Source organism: Hevea brasiliensis, chromosome 7 (assembly GCF_030052815.1).
Source record: "Hevea brasiliensis isolate MT/VB/25A 57/8 chromosome 7, ASM3005281v1, whole genome shotgun sequence".
NCBI classification, from domain to species: Eukaryota; Viridiplantae; Streptophyta; class Magnoliopsida; order Malpighiales; family Euphorbiaceae; genus Hevea; species Hevea brasiliensis.
In genome coordinates this window covers 2,490,029-2,507,517 of record NC_079499.1, presented here as the reverse complement: position 1 = coordinate 2,507,517, position 17,489 = coordinate 2,490,029, and the positions used below count along the sequence as shown (strand labels likewise).

The following is a 17,489-nucleotide window of genomic DNA, read 5'->3' as shown; positions in this document are numbered from 1 at the left end:
TGATGTGAAAATGTTGTTGATGTTGCATTTCACTCTATAGGGTGCATTAGTTTTAGATAGTTATAGAGATTATGGTTAAAATTGATATTTTACTCTCTGAGTCAAACGCTCACTCCTGTTCAATATTTTTCAGGCTACAGGAGGATTTTATTGCGGTTAACCTGCTTTTCTCCTTCGCAGGTTGTTTATCAATATTTGTGTAATTTTATTTACTCCTAGAATTTCCGCATGTGTTAGAAATGTTGATCTGATTTGGGTCTGTAAACTAAATTGTTATTTTGGACCTGTAAACTTAATATCCTATGTATGTTTGATGGATTGGATGAGGGAGCTGAGCTCCCATTTATTTTTATGTTGATGGGTATGTGGAGGGTGAGCTGAGCTCCCCAATTGAGTATTTACTGTGTTTACAGATCGGGTGAGTCATAAACTCCCCGTTGGTAGGTCCATTTTATGGCCGGACTCTGTCCGGTTGATTTCTTGATATTGGGCCCAAATGGGCCTTAGAGTTGGATTAATGAATAGTTAGGCTTACTACGGGCCTCGGGGCTTTAGGCTGGCCCAGGTCCTAGTGCCGGTCCGGCCCATAGGTTGGGTCGTGACAGAAACATTGTAAAATTATGTGTTTCAGTTGAAAAGAATACCGGAAAAGAACCCGAGGAACTGAGTCAAGGCCAAGAGGCGACTCGCTTGAGGTTTGTGCACAACGTGTAATTTTTGTAAATTATTTACTGCATATTGTTTTGAATGATTTGAAAAAGTGAATTGAGACATTATTTATGATGCTTTAATCGAAATTGTTGAAAGTTATTGTGTATATTTGAAATGACAATGTTTAGCAAATTGTCAAGATAAGTTTTGAAACCACAATATCATGACCATGTATTTGAGCACCTCACTAGCACGACTAGTGGGGGTAATTAGTTTCGAATTTTGATTTATTCTCTGGAGAAGTGTTGAGGTGTGCCAGTAGAAGAGGATGTGAATGGATATCCATATATTTGAGCTAGCTAACCTTGTGATGTGATTTCTCTTTAGCCTCTGGCTATTGAGATTCTATTTGTTTCGAATGGCATGAACTAACTGTGGGTTTTATGAAATGTGATTTGATACTTCAAAATGAAATTGTTTGGGATTAAAATCTCATAAATTATGTTTTGTGTTTAACTCGCATGCTCAGTTCAAATTTTGAATAAATGTGATTTTATTTTTGCATAAAGATTATTTTAGTATGTTGTGCACCATTGAGTCCTAGTACTCAGCGATAGATTCTATTGCTGTTGCAGATACAGAGACTAAAGGAGCAGCAGACTGAGCTGCTAAGGATTAAAGATCATTCAGCTTGAAGTCATCGGGTATAATTTATACACTAATTGTAAATATTTCTTTTGATGTATGTATTGCATATAAATGTATGGACATGTAAATGGGTCTTGAGCAGCTTGTACAAAATTTGTATGAAGTTGTAATAAAGTTTAGTTTGTATTTCTTTTGATGTAAATTTTGTAAGGATGTATATAAATTGTTTTGTCTCTAATGAAATATGAGTACAACTATTTTATTTAATTTGAATGAAATGTATTGCTAGTATTTTGAGGATTATTGAATTTTGGAAATTGAGAAATGTTGATTGTGGAATCTTGAGATTTGAGATTGTTTGAGAATTTGAAGTAGTGATTAAGAAAAATTTTTAGAAGTGCTTTTTACAGGTATTTGAAGAACTGTTTTCTCAAAACATAAACGGAACTCTGTCAAAATTTTTATAAAATTTGCGAAAAAATTAAATGGACCAAAAATATTAACTAGATTTACTTTTAATCATATGTTTTAAATACCAATTAGAAAATGTTCACCACTTGTCAAAAGTAAGAAAATTGTTTAAAATCTCTTGTAGGGTACTTAATGAGTTATCGATAGGTGAAGTTCGGTAGTTCATTAGGTATTCTATGGGATCATGTTACGCCTTACAGAGGGGTAAGGTGTGACAAATACAATACTTAGGACAATGGAAGGTATGTAAATGCATGAATGGTAATGTGTAAGTTAGGGTTTGGGGTGGAAAATGAGAACTTGACCATGTGATGATGAAAATAGGTTTTAATGGTCAATTAGTGACAATTTAGTTCTGTTTAAACCAAAAATGAAGTGTGTTGAGTGATGAGATTTGGGTTTGGTGTGGCTGCCCATGGTGACCTGTAGAATTGGACAAGAGTCCAGTAGGTTTGGGCAGCCATAACTTGAATTGTAGAGGTTCAATTGGTGCAAGGCCAATTGGACATGAAACTAGACACATAATGGCACAACTTTGGTGAAGAAACCATGCCCATAAAACTAAACCAAGTGGATCAAAAGCTTGCCCTAATCCGGGTGACCTGCAGTCTGCCTGGGCAAAATGACCAAATGAACAGTGTTTGGTCATTTAGCCATAAATCAGTGTAGAAAGGTCCAACTGACCTGAAATTTTACCAGCAACAAGCTGAGATAAAGACCAACAACTACTAGACACATAATGGCACAACTTTGGTGAAGAAACCATGCCCATAAAACCAAACCAAGTGGACCAAAAGCTTGCCCTAATCCGGGTGACCTGCAGTCTGCCTGGGCAAAATGACCAAATGAACAGTGTTTGGTCATTTAGCCATAAATCAGCGTAGAAAAGTCCAACTGACCTGAAATTTTACCAGCAACAAGCTAAGATATAGACCAACAACTTTCATGAAGAAACCTAACCCAAATTATGACCAAAACATATTCAAAAGATGAGTTACAGTCACTGTTCATTGCACTATAGATATGGTCAATCTAGAAATTTTGGACAGAATTTCAATCCGGCCAGTTGTGGTTTTTGGATCATAACTTGAGCTACAAAACTCCAAATGAAGTGATTCAAAAAAGGAAATGCAACTAGACAAAATAAGGAACAACTTTCATGTTGATTAGTTTACCAAATTTCCACTGCAAAATTGACCAATGGAACAATAAAAATAAGGCATAAAAAGTGAAAATTCTGCCCAACTAACATTAAGCTTATAAATGGTATTGGCAACCAATACCAACAAATTTTGAATGCAAAATGTGGTATGTTGGTGATATTAAAACCAATGTACCTATTGCCTATGCAAAAGTCAACATTTTTATTGACCAATGAATGGAATAGTAACACTAAAACTTAAATTTCAAAAATTATGAAACTTAAAAGTGTGAAATGCCCTAGGATACCTAACAAGATTGGTTTGGATAGCTTGGCATGCCAATAGGGTTCTGTTAGTAGTACTGCATATGGCTTAATGCCATTCTATGTTTCATGGCTTCCTATGCCATTCTGTGACATAATAGCATTTGGCTATGTTATTTGAATTATTACACTTGGCTTTTAACCCCGATAATTATTACAGCTTATTAGCTGTTCTGTTGCACACCGGGAGACACAATGTGACCGATGGTGTGATGGTCCGAGGTACTTAGTACCCAGTGCCAGTTTACCCGTTTATCCAGTCCAATCAATTAGTATGGGTTATTCGGGCAATGATAATAAACCTTACCAAATTTTAATCAAATAATAATGCAAATAATATCAGAAGTTAAGTCTACCAAAAAATGTAAACACACATTCTACATATTCGTTTTATTTAATTTAATTTTATTTTATATTGTCACCGCTAAGCAGAATTACTTAACGCATCGCTTTTGCCACGCGCAGGTACTGGAGACCTAGCTGGGGAGCCCAGCAGACATCAGACAGGGTGAGCATTCAGAGCTGCATCCGGAGTCCCGAGTCACCTCACACCTGCAGTGCATATGGTAGGACATAGGATTTCGGGAGCATTTTGTATTTTGGCATTTTGTATTAGTTTGGAGTGTAACTATAAACTCTTGTAATTATGTATTAATGTAAATATATGAAATTTCATATCATTGAAATTTTCTGCATAATGTATGTTGATAAATGAAATATTGAGAAATATTTATGAATATACTTCAAGTGATGAAGTGAGCAGAAAAGTTTTGAAAATAGTGTTGTGATTTGAGATTGAGATTTTGAGACTGATTTGAAATGTGTATAATGGAGTTTGGGATTGGAAATTATATTGGAAGTGTTTTTAAACAGATTCAGAAGAATTGTTTTTCCAATTTACAGCCGGCACTCTGCCGGCTTTTCTATAAAATTTACAGAAAAATTCAGATTTATCAAAAATTAAAAATAAATGAATTAAAAGGGATAAATTGTATTAGAAACATAAATTGGTGCTCCGGCACACTGAGTGGCAAAACTTGCTCGGTTACATTATAGACGGGTAAGGGGTGTCAAATTTAGTGGTATCAGAGCATCGATTTAGGCGTTTCTGGGCCTAGATAGAGTGCATACCATTGCATTGCATTTGTAAGTGTTGAGGTGACACTGATGTAGATCTGTTTGTTTTCTTATTTTGGATAGGAAATGGATCCTCCTTAGCAAAGAGCAGTTGAAAAAGAGGTGGAGAGTCGTGCTCCACCCAGGACTGAATCTGGGGGCAGAGGAGAATCTGCTCCACTAGCAGCTGAGGCACCTGCCCAACCTCAATTTGCTCTATTTCAGCAAATGACTGAATTCTACCGGCAAATGATGGGGGCAATTCCACCACCACAACCACAGCCACAACCTCCACCAGCACCACAGAAATCTCATTTAGAGAAACTGCGAAAGCATGGGGCTGTGGACTTCTTTGGGAAGAGGGAAGATGATCCCATGGCCGCAGAAAACTGGTTGGATAGAACCATCAGAGTGCTGAAACAGCTAAACTACACCCCCGAGCAGAACCTAGTGGGTAATAATCCAGTTTAAATCAGACACTTATTCATCTCAAGTTTGTACTTAGAAAATCTGTTTGGTAATAAATTTTAAAATAGTATTTAATATTTTAACTCTAATTAAAACACTACAATAACTAATTTAATAATTATTTTTATTAAATATTTTTATTTTAAATTATTATATAAAAAACTAATTACTAACAGTTAATATTTAATAACCAATGGTTAATAATAACTAAAATAACTAATAACTATTAAAATAACTAATATTGCTAAACAAATTATTAATATCAAACCAACCAAGTAAGTTAATTCAGCCATTAACTTCATAAGCTTTGAGTCGATTAAAAAAAGACTTAATTTAAAGATTTAAAGTTTTCAAGGAAAGAGATAATTAATTTTAAGATTCAATATTCAAAAAGATGAAAAGAAAGGGGAGAAATCAAAATTGAGATAAAATTTTAAAAGTTTAAAGTTTAAATAATTGTTTAAGAAATTATGTAAGTTAATTACATTATAAAATTTAACATATTTATTCTTTTAGTTATTGATATAAAATTACAACCTAATTAAAGAAGGGAAAATATGGTTTTATTTATTTAATTTTTAGAAAAGATCAAGCTATGATTTTATTATAAAATTTAAATAATTTAACTTAATTAAAAAAATATTCTCATTACAATGCGCAATTATTAGCTAGTATAATATATAAAAGTGGAAAAGAAAATATTGAGTAGTGTCGCAAGGGGTTTTACGGTCGCCTGAATGAACCCTCACCGAAGTGGGAAAGAGTAAGGAGTCGCCATCTTAGTTTTAAAGGAAACTAAAGAAAACCATTTGTGAAAATAAATTGAAATGAAACCACTTCAAGACAGAGATTCTAGGTTCGGGGTCCGTAAACGTGTAACACCCCCGTTGTATAGCCTGGTATATTTCACTGTTCCGGTGACCGGTGTCGGTCCGGACAATTAATGGGATTAGGGCCACACTTAAGACAATTTGAGAAACCATAAACACAAATAATTAGTAATGTTTAATTAGTTAACTATAAATAAGAAAAACAGAACATAAGAGGTTAAACGAGCCGAGAGTCACAGCGATGAGTGACCTCCTCGGGAATGACTGCGAAGTCGTTTTAAACTCAAATTTCGAACCGTAAAAAGTGACGCTGCGGTCCTTAGGACCCTTATGAACACAGTGGAAAAGAGAAAATCACGAAAAAGAGCTGTTAAGTCAGTCAAATAATTAGGTCAGGGAACCGGAAGAAATATTGGATTATTTGCAAACCGGGATGAACCGGCGAGGGGCGATTTGGTCAATTGACCCCGAGAGCTGACTCCTGACCTAACTGTCAAATAAAATCGGAGAAAAGAAAATTTCGGAATCGAGAATTAAATTAAAGAACTAATAGAAAAAAATAAATAGAAAAAAAAAAGAAAAGAAAGAAGTTAGAAAAGTCAAAGGTGATGTCATAAAAGAATTTATTTAAATGAATTATTAAATTGTGACTTTGTGGTCTTCCATAAGCAAAATAAAAAGAAAAGAAATTGGTTTTTTTTTCTTCTTCATTTCCGTCAACCTTCATCTCCTCTCTCATCTCTCTCTTTTTCTTAACTCTCCATCTCCACAAACTCCATTAAAGCTCAATTTTGAGCTTGTATATCATAAAATTTCACCATAGAAAAATTAGCCACCATAGTTAAAGCTTATCTAAGCAACTTGAGAAGAGGATTGAGCAAGAAAGAAAGAAAGAAAGAAGAACAAAAGTTAGGGTTTTGAAGATTTAAGAAAGGTTAGTGTGTTAACTCATTATATTACTTCTTTAAATGCATATGCAATGGTTGACATGAGCTTAGAAGTTATGAAATGAAATAAAAACATGGGAGAAGGACCAAACTGAAATTTGGGCAGCTTGAGAGGAGTATGATTTACATGAATTTGATGCATTAGAATAAGTTTAAAAGCTTTGATTAGTGAATGGTTAAGGTTAAGTGCACTAGTTGTGATTTAATGCATGGGATGGAAGAGCTAGGGTTTGAATGTTAGGGTTTTGAGGCAAAATTTTGGAGAAATGCATAAATGATATCTTGGACCTATTGTGAAGTGAAATAATGGTCAATTATGACCAAATAACTTGTGTGGGAATGATAGAAAACTAAACCAAATTCGTAGGTCAATGGTCATGCTGCTGGCAGCATGACCAAACCCACTTTGAAGGACCAAAACTCAAATTTTACAAGTCCAATTGATATGCCACCAATTGGAGATGAAAATAGACATAAAAGAGCACAATTTTCATTAAGGAACCATAGCCAAAAACTGACCAAAACTTGGTGAAACAATTGACCAAAGTGAGTTGATAGCAGGCTGCCATCAAGACTAAACTGACCAAATGAACAGTAACTGTTCATTTGGTCATAACTCGAGCTAGGTAGGTCAAATTGACCTGAAATTTTACCAGAAATTAGATATGATATAGACCTAAAACTTTCATGAAGAACACCAACCCAAATTAGGCCATTAACTCATTCAAATCATTGAGCAAAGTTAAATTTACTGTACTGAGATTCTGCAGAATTTTCATTGAGCAGCAATGTTTGGATGGCTATAACTCTCTCTAGAAAACTCGGATTTAGGCGATTCTTGAACCGATGGAAACCTAAGACATAGTACAACATTTCATATGAAGAAAGTGAGACCAAATTATGAACTTAACTTGATCAAATTATTAACCAAAGTTGGACCAAAAATCTGCCAGCACCAAAATCTCAGTATGAATAAAGACACGTGAACAGTAAACTTATTTTGGCCATAACTTGAGCTAAAAAACTCCGATTGAGGTGATCCAAAAATGAGAATACACTTAAGATAATAAGGAACATTTTCTATGAAGGAAGTTTTGTCAAATTCCAACAGCAGATCGACCAATGGAACAGTGCAACTTCGGAGAACCAAAACCGAAAATTGGCAATTTTGCCAAAATGACCTAAGCTTTAAACAAATGACCAAAACCAACAAGTTTGGTGACCAAAATGTGGTATGTGGGTGAAGTTGGAGTTCCCATACCCATTAAGCCTTAGAAAGTCAATAATTTGACTTGAATAGTGCAGTGAATAGTAACCCGAAACACAAAATTTCAAGAACGTCGAATTTAACACGTTAGAGCTAGGTAAATGTGAAGTTAAGTTTATTTTGGATTTATTTTAAGTTTTAGTACTGAAACATTGGAAAATTTCGTGTTTCAGTGGAAAAGAATACCGGGACAGAATCCGAGGAGTCGAGTCAAGGCCAACAGGCGACTCATTTGAGGTTTATGCACAACATATACTTTTATAATCATCTTTTGCATATCGTTTTGAATAATATGAAATATTGGATTATGGCATTTTTATGATGTTTGATCTAAATTATTGAAAGTTATTATGTATATTTGAAAAGACAATGTTTAGCAAATTGTTAAGATAAGTTTTGAAACCACAGTGTCATGACCACATATTTGAACACCTCATTAGCACGACTAGTGGGGGTAATTAGTTTTGAATTTTGATTCCTTCTCTGGAGAAGTGTTGAGGTGTGCCAGTAGAAGAGGATGTGAATGGATATCCATATATTTGAGCTAGCTAGCCTTGTGATATGATTTCTCTTTAGTCTCTGGCTATTGAGATTCTATTTGTTTCGAATGGCGTGATCTAACTGTGGGTTTTATGAAATGTGTTTTGATACTTTGAAATGAACTTGGTTTACATGTAAAATCTCACAATGCATGATTGTATTTAATTTTCATGTTTAGCCAAATTTTTGAATGAATGTGCTTTAAGCTTTGCATAAAGATTATTTTAGTATATTGTGCACCATGAGTCCTAGTACTCAATGATAGCTTTATTCATTGCCGCAGATGCAGAGACTAGAGGAGCGATGAGACTCTTGAAGTGTGTGAAGTCATCACTTGAAGCCTTCTGTATAATTTATACCCTAACTGCAAATACTTCTTTTGATGTATATATTGCACATAAATGTATGGACATGTAAAAATGGGTCTTGAGCAGCTTGTACACAAATTTGTATGAAGTTTATAATAAAGTTTAGTTTGTGTTTCTTTTGATATAAAATTGTAAGGATGTGTATAAATTATTTTGTTTTTAATGAAATATGAATGATATTGTTTGACAGTATTTTGAGAATTATTGAACTTGTGAATTTTGAGAAATTGGTTGAGATTGAGTATGAATTTGAAGCAGTGGTTAGAAAATTATTGGAAGTGCTTTTATTTCAGGTATTTGAAGAACTGCTTTCTCAAAATACAGAGGAAACTCTGTCAAAATTTTTATAAAATTTGCGTAAAAATAAAATGGGCCAAAAATATTAACTAGTTTTAATTTAACTAAATGTTTTAAGTACTTATTAGATAATGCTCACCACTTGTCAAAAATAAGAAAATTGTTTTAAAATTCTTTGTAGGGTACTTAATGAGTTATCGGTAGGTGAAGTTCGGTAGTTCATTAGGTATTCTACGGGATCATGTTATGCATTACAGAGGGGTGAGGTGTGACATGTTTTAGTGGTATCAGAGCAAATTTTTGAAGTATGTTTTAACTTATGAATTTGTGTCTTTTCTTTGTTAAGTACAACTGCTCAATGTCCATAATTGTTACATACAGTGCATTACATCATGAATATGAACTAACGGAGGGAAATCTCCTTGTGTTACTTGTTCAGGAGATACCCTAACTTCAGCCTGAAATGGAAGAAGGGGATCGCTCAGTTGAGCAGTCTGTTGAAGCTGAGGCACAAGGGGAAGCCCCAGCTTTACCGAATGTCAGTGGGTCAGTAGCACCAACCTCACAAATGCCGCAGTTCCCTGCACAATTCGCACAAAGAGATGGTCTGCGATGTTTCCAAAGAAATGGTCAGTATGCCTGCTCAAGCTCCACCCCAACCACCTGTGACACAACCACTGCCTCCAGCCAGACAGTATGATAAATTATTAAAGTATGGGGCTGCAAAATTTAAGGGTACAGTAGACCCACTAGAGGCAGAGCAATGGCTTGAAAGAATGGACAGAGTGTTTAAGAAATTGCACTGCCCAGATGAGTTGAAGTTCGAATATTCTGTGTCGCTACTGCAAGGGGATGCATATGATTGGTGGAAGACCATCCCCCACAGCTTGGCAGAACCACCAGTGCTAACCTGGGATGACTTCATCAGAGAGTTCAGACAGAAATACATCCCAGACGCATATGTTGATCAGAAATTGCAAGAATTTTTGAGTTTGAAACAAGGAAATCGATCAGTGGCAGAGTATGAGAGGGAGTTCTCCCGCCTGAGTCACTATGCGGAGAGTCTCCTTACTACCAGCAAAGCAAGATGCAAGAGATTTGAGACGGGTTTGAAGCCCAGCATAAGGATGCAAGTTGTGGGATTTCGACACAAAGAACTTCTCAGAACTTATGTCCCAAGCACTTGAACTCGAGAGAGTTGAAGCAGAAGCAAACCCAGTGAAGGAAAAAGTCGAGAAATTAGAAAAAGACAAGGGGGAAAAATCAGTTGAACAGAGTTCTGGTGCTACCTCTGGAAAGAAAAAGAAGTTTAGTGGACCCAGCAGGGGTCGAGGTGGAAGGTTTGGTAGAGGTAGATTTTCTGGTCAGAGACCCCCTAGGTCTGGTCAGCAGTCAAGCAGGGGTTCACATTCTGCCCGCCCCTGTGAGACTTGTGGCAAGATTCATGGGGGGGAATGTTATTGGGCCACTGGAGCCTGTTTTAACTGTGGAGGCAAGGGCCATATAGCTAAAGACTGTACTAGTGCTCCGAGATATGGTCCAGCTCCTACTACTGCCGAGGGATCTATTCAGAGTCCTGCTCCCAGAGGTTCACAGTCATTTGGCAGAGGAAGAGGCAGAGGTAGAGGCACTACTTCAGGCAGTCAGGGCACAGTTGGTCAATCAGCACAAGGAAGTGCTTCAACCAGAATCTACGCAATGAAACAGCGAGAAGAGGCTGAGACTTCTGATGTGGTAGCTGGTACATTCTCTATCTCTGGTCAAGATGTATTTGTATTGTTTGATCCGGGTTCAACCCATTCATATGTTAGTGCTAGCATAGTCAGTTCACTTGCTGTTCCATGTGTGCAAATGGGTTTTGAAGTGCTAGTAACTAGTCCTTTAGGACAAGAGGTCCGGGTCAACAGAATTTATAGAGACTGTCCTTTGGTAATCCAAGGACATGTTTTCCCATCAGACTTAATTGAAATGCCTTTCAGAGAGTATGATATCATCTTGGGCATGGATTGGTTAGCCAGGCATCATGCCATGATTGACTGTAGATTGAAGACAGTCACTTTTGGTCTCCATTTGTACGGTGATGTGGTAATACACGGGGAGAGGCATTTACTGACATCAAACATCATTTCGGCTGCACTAGCCAGAAAGATGATCAGAAAGGGGTGTGAAGCATACTTGGCACATGTGATAGACACCCAAGTGGGGAGTCCAGCACTAAGGGACATCCCTACTGTATGTGATTTTCCGGATGTGTTTCCTGATGAATTGCCAGGATTACCTCCAGAAAGAGAGGTGCAGTTTGAAATTGATGTTATGACTGGTGTGGATCCAATCTCCATAACGCCATATAGAATGGCACCTGCAGAATTGAAAGAGTTGAAAGTATAGTTGCAAGAATTGCTTGACAAGGGCTTTATCCGCCCTAGTGTGTCACCTTGGGGAGCGCCAGTGTTGTTTGTAAAGAAGAAGGATGGCACTCTCCGGTTATGCATTGATTATCGACAGTTGAATAAGGTGACAATAAAGAACAGATATCCATTACCCCGTATTGATGACTTGTTTGATCAGTTGAGGGGTGCAGCTGTGTTCTCCAAAATTGACCTGAGATCAGGTTATTATCAGCTGAAAGTACAAGAGCAGAGTATTTATAAAACTGCTTTCAGAACCCGCTATGGCCATTATGAGTTCTTGGTCATGCCATTCGGGTTAACTAATGCTCCGGCTGCTTTTATGGATCTGATGAACACTATTTTCAGACCATACCTCGACCAGTTTGTTGTGGTATTCATAGATGATATATTGGTCTATTCGAGGAATGCAGAAGAGCATGATAGACATCTGATTGTTATCGTAGACTTTGAGGAGAAACAGCTTATATGCCAAATTGTCGAAGTGTGAATTTTGGTGAAAGAAATATCTTTCTTGGGGCATGTAGTATCGAAGAGGGCATCAAGGTAGATCCAAGTAAGATTGAAGTCGCCCCACTGGAGGCCACCCGAAATGTCACGAGATTCGTAGTTTTCTGGTTTAGCTGGATACTACCGTAGATTTGTGAAGGATTTTCCATGTTGGCATCTCCATTGACCAAGCCGCTTAGAAAAGATGTAAAATTTCGGTGACGGATAAATGCCACAGAGTTTTGATGAATTGAAGAGATGTTTGATGAAGCTCCAGTCCTAACTTTACCTACCCCGGGTAAAGAATATACAGTTTATAGTGATGCTTCTCACAATGGGTTAGGTTGTGTGTTGATGCAAGATCGAAATGTCATTGCCTATGCATCACGCCAGCTAAAACCGCATGAGAGGAATTATCCGACACATGATTTAGAGCTTGCAGCCATTGTGTTTGCTCTTAAGATCTGGAGACATTATTTGTATGGGGAGAAGTGCTACATCTACACAGATCATAAGAGTTTAAAGTATTTGGGCACCCAAAAAGAGCTGAATTTGAGACAGAGAAGATGGTTAGAGTTGATAAAAGACTATGATTGTCTGATAGACTATCAGCCAGGGAAAGCTAATGTTGTGGCTGACGCCTTAAGTCGCAAGACTATGGCAAGTCTACGAGTTACTCCTTTGTCTTTGGTACATGAGTTGAGATCATTACATGCCAGTTTAGAGATTAATGATGAGGGGCAGACAGCAGTTGCATGGCATGTACAGCCAGTGTTGATTGATCAGATAAGAATGGCTGCTCAGAATGATCAGAAGTATCAGAAGTTGATGGAAGAAGTCCGACAGGGCAAGAAACCGTAATTCTCAATCGAGATGATGGTCTATTGCTACACCAGGCGTAATATGTGTTCCTAATGATGTTGATTTGAGGCAGATCATTTTGAAGGAAGCACATGAGTCTCCTTTTGCCATGCACCCTGGTGGCACAAAAATGTATAGAGGGCTAAAGGAGCATTACTGGTGGATGGGTATGAAAAGAGATGTGGCAGAGTTTGTATCCAAATGCCTAACTTGTCAGCAAGTAAAGGCAGAGCATCAAGTACCCACTGGGTTGTTACATCCACTACCAATACCAGAGTGGAAATGGGAGAGAATAACGATGGATTTTGTGATGGGACTTCCAAGGACACAGAAGAGTCATGATGCAGTTTGGGTCATTGTTGTGATCGACTAAATCTGCTCATTTTCTCGCGATTCGGATGGACTACGATTTAGAAAGATTGGCCAAGTTATACATCGATGAGATTGTGAGATCGCATGGAGTGCCAAGTATCCATTGTATCGCAGAGATCCTAGGTTCACTTCTAGATTCTCGGGTAGTCTTCAGAGAGCCCTAGGAACTAGATTGAACTTCGATCGCATTCCACCCACGCATGCATGGCCACCCGAGAGGGTAATTCAGATATTGGAGGACATGCTACGGGCTTGTGTGATTGAGTTCGAGGGTAGTTGGGATACACCCTTGCCTTTGATTGAGTTTGCTTACAACAACAGCTACCAATCAAGCATTGGGATGCCTCCATATGAAGCTTTGTATGGCAGGAAATGTAGAACCCCGTTGTGTTGGGATGACGTGGATGAAAGAAAGATGATTGGACCCGAAATTATTCAACAAACTGAAGAGAAAATCAGGGTGATTCGAGATTGACTTAAGGCAGCATCAGACCGTCAGAAGTCCTATATTGATTTGAAAAGAAGGAATATTGAGTATGCAGTGGGTGAGAAAGTTTTCCTCAAAGTTTCTCCTTGGAAGAGAATTATGAGATTCGGCAGAAAGGGGAAACTGAGTCCTCGTTTTATCGGGCCATATGAGGTTCTAGAAAGAGTGGGTCCTTTGGCATATCGGTTGGCACTACCTCCAGAGTTGGAGAAGATACATAATGTCTTCCATGTGTCTATGTTGAGGAGGTATCGATCAGACCCATCTCATGTACTACCAGTAGAAGAAATAGAAGTAAATCTAGACCTCACATATGAAGAAGAACCCATAAAGATTCTGGCTTATGAGGTGAAGCAGCTGCGGAATAAGCAGATACCATTGGTAAAAGTGCTGTGGAACCATCATTCGGGCCAAGAAGCTACTTGGGAACGAGAGGAGGACATGAGGAGACAACACCCACAGCTGTTCAGAGATTGATACCAGGTAAAAATTTCGAGACGAAATTTATTTAAGGGGGGGAGAATTGTAACACCCCCGTTGTATAGCCTGGTATATTTCACTGTTCCGGTGACCGGTGTCGGTCCGGACAATTAATGGGATTAGGGCCACACTTAAGACAATTTGAGAAACCATAAACACAAATAATTAGTAATGTTTAATTAGTTAACTATAAATAAGAAAAACAGAACATAAGAGGTTAAACGAGCCGAGAGTCACAGCGATGAGTGACCTCATCGGGAATGACTGCGAAGTCGTTTTAAACTCAAATTTCGAACCGTAAAAAGTGACGCTGCGGTCCTTAGGACCCTTATGAACACAGTGAAAAAGAGAAAATCACGAAAAAGAGCTGTTAAGTCAGTCAAATAATTAGGTCAGGGAACCAGAAGAAATATTGGATTATTTGCAAACCGGGATGAACCGGCGAGGGGCGATTTGGTCAATTGACCAGAATCGACTCGACCTAATCACAAATAAAATCGGAGAAAAGAAAATTTCAGAATCGAGAATTAAATTAAAGAACTAATAGAAAAAAATAAATAGAAAAAAAAAAAGAAAAGAAAGAAGTTAGAAAAGTCAAAGGTGATGTCATAAAAGAATTTATTTAAATGAATTATTAAATTGTGACTTTGTGGTCTTCCATAAGCAAAATAAAAAGAAAAGAAATTGTTTTTTTTTTCTTCTTCATTTCCGTCAACCTTCATCTCCTCTCTCATCTCTCTCTTTTTCTTAACTCTCCATCTCCACAAACTCCATTAAAGCTCAATTTTGAGCTTGTATATCATAAAATTTCACCATAGAAAAATTAGCCACCATAGTTAAAGCTTATCTAAGCAACTTGAGAAGAGGATTGAGCAAGAAAGAAAGAAAGAAAGAAGAACAAAAGTTAGGGTTTTGAAGATTTAAGAAAGGTTAGTGTGTTAACTCATTATATTACTTCTTTAAATGCATATGCAATGGTTGACATGAGCTTAGAAGTTATGAAATGAAATAAAAACATGGGAGAAGGACCAAACTGAAATTTGGGCAGCTTGAGAGGAGTATGATTTACATGAATTTGATGCATTAGAATAAGTTTAAAAGCTTTGATTAGTGAATGGTTAAGGTTAAGTGCACTAGTTGTGATTTAATGCATGAGATGGAAGAGCTAGGGTTTGAATGTTAGGGTTTTGAGGCAAAATTTTGGAGAAATGCATAAATGATATCTTGGACCTATTGTGAAGTGAAATAATGGTCAATTATGACCAAATAACTTGTGTGGGAATGATAGAAAACTAAACCAAATTCGTAGGTCAATGGTCATGCTGCTGGCAGCATGACCAAACCCACTTTGAATGACCAAAACTCAAATTTTACAAGTCCAATTGATATGCCACTAATTGGAGATGAAAATAGACATAAAAGAGCACAATTTTCATTAAGGAACCATAGCCAAAAACTGACCAAAACTTGGTGAAACAATTGACCAAAGTGAGTTGATAGCAGGCTGCCACTGCACTAAACTGACCAAATGAACAGTAACTGTTCATTTGGTCATAACTCGAGCTAGGTAGGTCAAATTGACCTGAAATTTTACCAGCAATTAGATATGATACAGACCTAAAACTTTCATGAAGAACACCAACCCAAATTAGGCCATTAACTCATTCAAATCATTGAGCAAAGTTAAATTTACTGTACTGAGATTCTGCAGAATTTTCATTGAGCAGCAATGTTTGGATGGCTATAACTCTCTAGAAAACTCGGATTTAGGCGATTCTTGAACCGATGGAAACCTAAGACATAGTACAACATTTCATATGAAGAAAGTGAGACCAAATTATGAACTTAACTTGATCAAATTATTAACCAAAGTTGGACCAAAAATCTGCCAGCACCAAAATCTCAAGATGAACAAAGACACGTGAACAAGAAACTTATTTTGGCCATAACTTGAGCTAAAAACTCCGATTGAGGTGATCCAAAATGAGAATACACTTAAGACAATAAGGAACATTTTCTATGAAGGAAGTTTTGTCAAATTCTAACAGTAGATCGACCAATGGAACAGTGCAACCGGAGAACCAAAGCGAAAATTCGCAATTTTGCCAAAAAGACCTAATCTTTAAACAAATGACAAAAACAAACAAGATAGGTGACCAAAAAGTGGTAAGAGGGTGAAGTTGTAGTTCCCATACCCAATAAGCCTTAGAAAGTCAATAATTTGACTTGAATAGTGCAGATGAATAGTAACCGAAACACAAAATTTGAGAACATCGAATTTAACACGTTAGAGCTAGGTAAATGTGAAGTTAAGTTTATTTTGGATTTATTTTAAGTTTTAGTACTGAAACATTGGAAAATTTCGTGTTTCAGTGGAAAGAATCTGGGACAGAACCCGAGGAGTCGAGTCAAGGCCAACAGGCGACTCGTTTGAGGTTTATGCACAACATATACTTTTATAATCATCTTTTGCATATCGTTTTGAATAATATGAAATATTGGATTATGGCATTTTTATGATGTTTGATCTAAATTATTGAAAGTTATTATGTATATTTGAAAAGACAATGTTTAGCAAATTGTTAAGATAAGTTTTGAAACCACAGTGTCATGACCACATATTTGAACACCTCACGAGTACGACTAGTGGGGGTAATTAGTTTTGAATTTTGATTCCTTCTCTGGAGAAGTGTTGAGGTGTGCCAGTAGAAGAGGATGTGAATGGATATCCATATATTTGAGCTAGCTAGCCTTGTGATATGATTTCTCTTTAGTCTCTGGCTATTGAGATTCTATTTGTTTCGAATGGCGTGATCTAACTGTGGGTTTTATGAAATGTGTTTTGATACTTTGAAATGAACTTGGTTTACATGTAAAATCTCACAATGCATGATTGTATTTAATTTTCATGTTTAGCCAAATTTTTGAATGAATGTGCTTTAAGCTTTGCATAAAGATTATTTTAGTATATTGTGCACCACTGAGTCCTAGTACTCAGCGATAGCTTTTATTGCTGTCGCAGATACAGAGACTAGAGGAGCAGCAGACTGAGCTGCTGAAGTGTGTGAAGTCATCAGCTTGAAGCCTTCGGGTATAATTTATACCCTAACTGCAAATACTTCTTTTGATGTATATATTGCACATAAATGTATGGACATGTAAAAATGGGTCTTGAGCAGCTTGTACACAAATTTGTATGAAGTTTATAATAAAGTTTAGTTTGTGTTTCTTTTGATATAAAATTGTAAGGATGTGTATAAATTATTTTGTTTTTAATGAAATATGAATGATATTGTTTGACAGTATTTTGAGAATTATTGAACT

The 17,489-nt window shown here is 36.9% G+C and overlaps 1 protein-coding gene across 1 annotated transcript; it reads left to right on the top strand.

Moving 5' to 3' along the window:
• Nucleotides 1-9,636: 9,636 nt before the first annotated feature.
• On the top strand, nucleotides 9,637-17,392 carry LOC131181619 (serine/arginine-rich splicing factor RS2Z32-like). Its single transcript, XM_058150475.1, has 3 exons — nucleotides 9,637-9,697; nucleotides 10,288-10,809; nucleotides 17,188-17,392. Exons 1-3 carry the CDS (start codon nucleotides 9,637-9,639, stop codon nucleotides 17,214-17,216), a joined length of 612 nt encoding a protein of 203 aa, XP_058006458.1. The 3' UTR covers nucleotides 17,217-17,392.
• The last annotated feature ends 97 nt before the right edge of the window (nucleotides 17,393-17,489 follow it).

What these genes read in the sequence shown, in the direction of transcription:
- LOC131181619 (XM_058150475.1), top strand. Translation starts at nt 9,637, where the DNA reads ATGCCGCAGTTCCCTGCACAATTCGCACAAAGAGATGGTCTGCGATGT. An exon ending in GCGATGTTTCCAAAGAAATG is followed by an intron (nt 9,698 to 10,287) that starts GTCAGTATGCCT and finishes AAGCAAACCCAG; the next exon opens with TGAAGGAAAAAGTCGAGAAA. An exon ending in GACTTCTGATGTGGTAGCTG is followed by an intron (nt 10,810 to 17,187) that starts GTACATTCTCTA and finishes TTGCTGTCGCAG; the next exon opens with ATACAGAGACTAGAGGAGCA.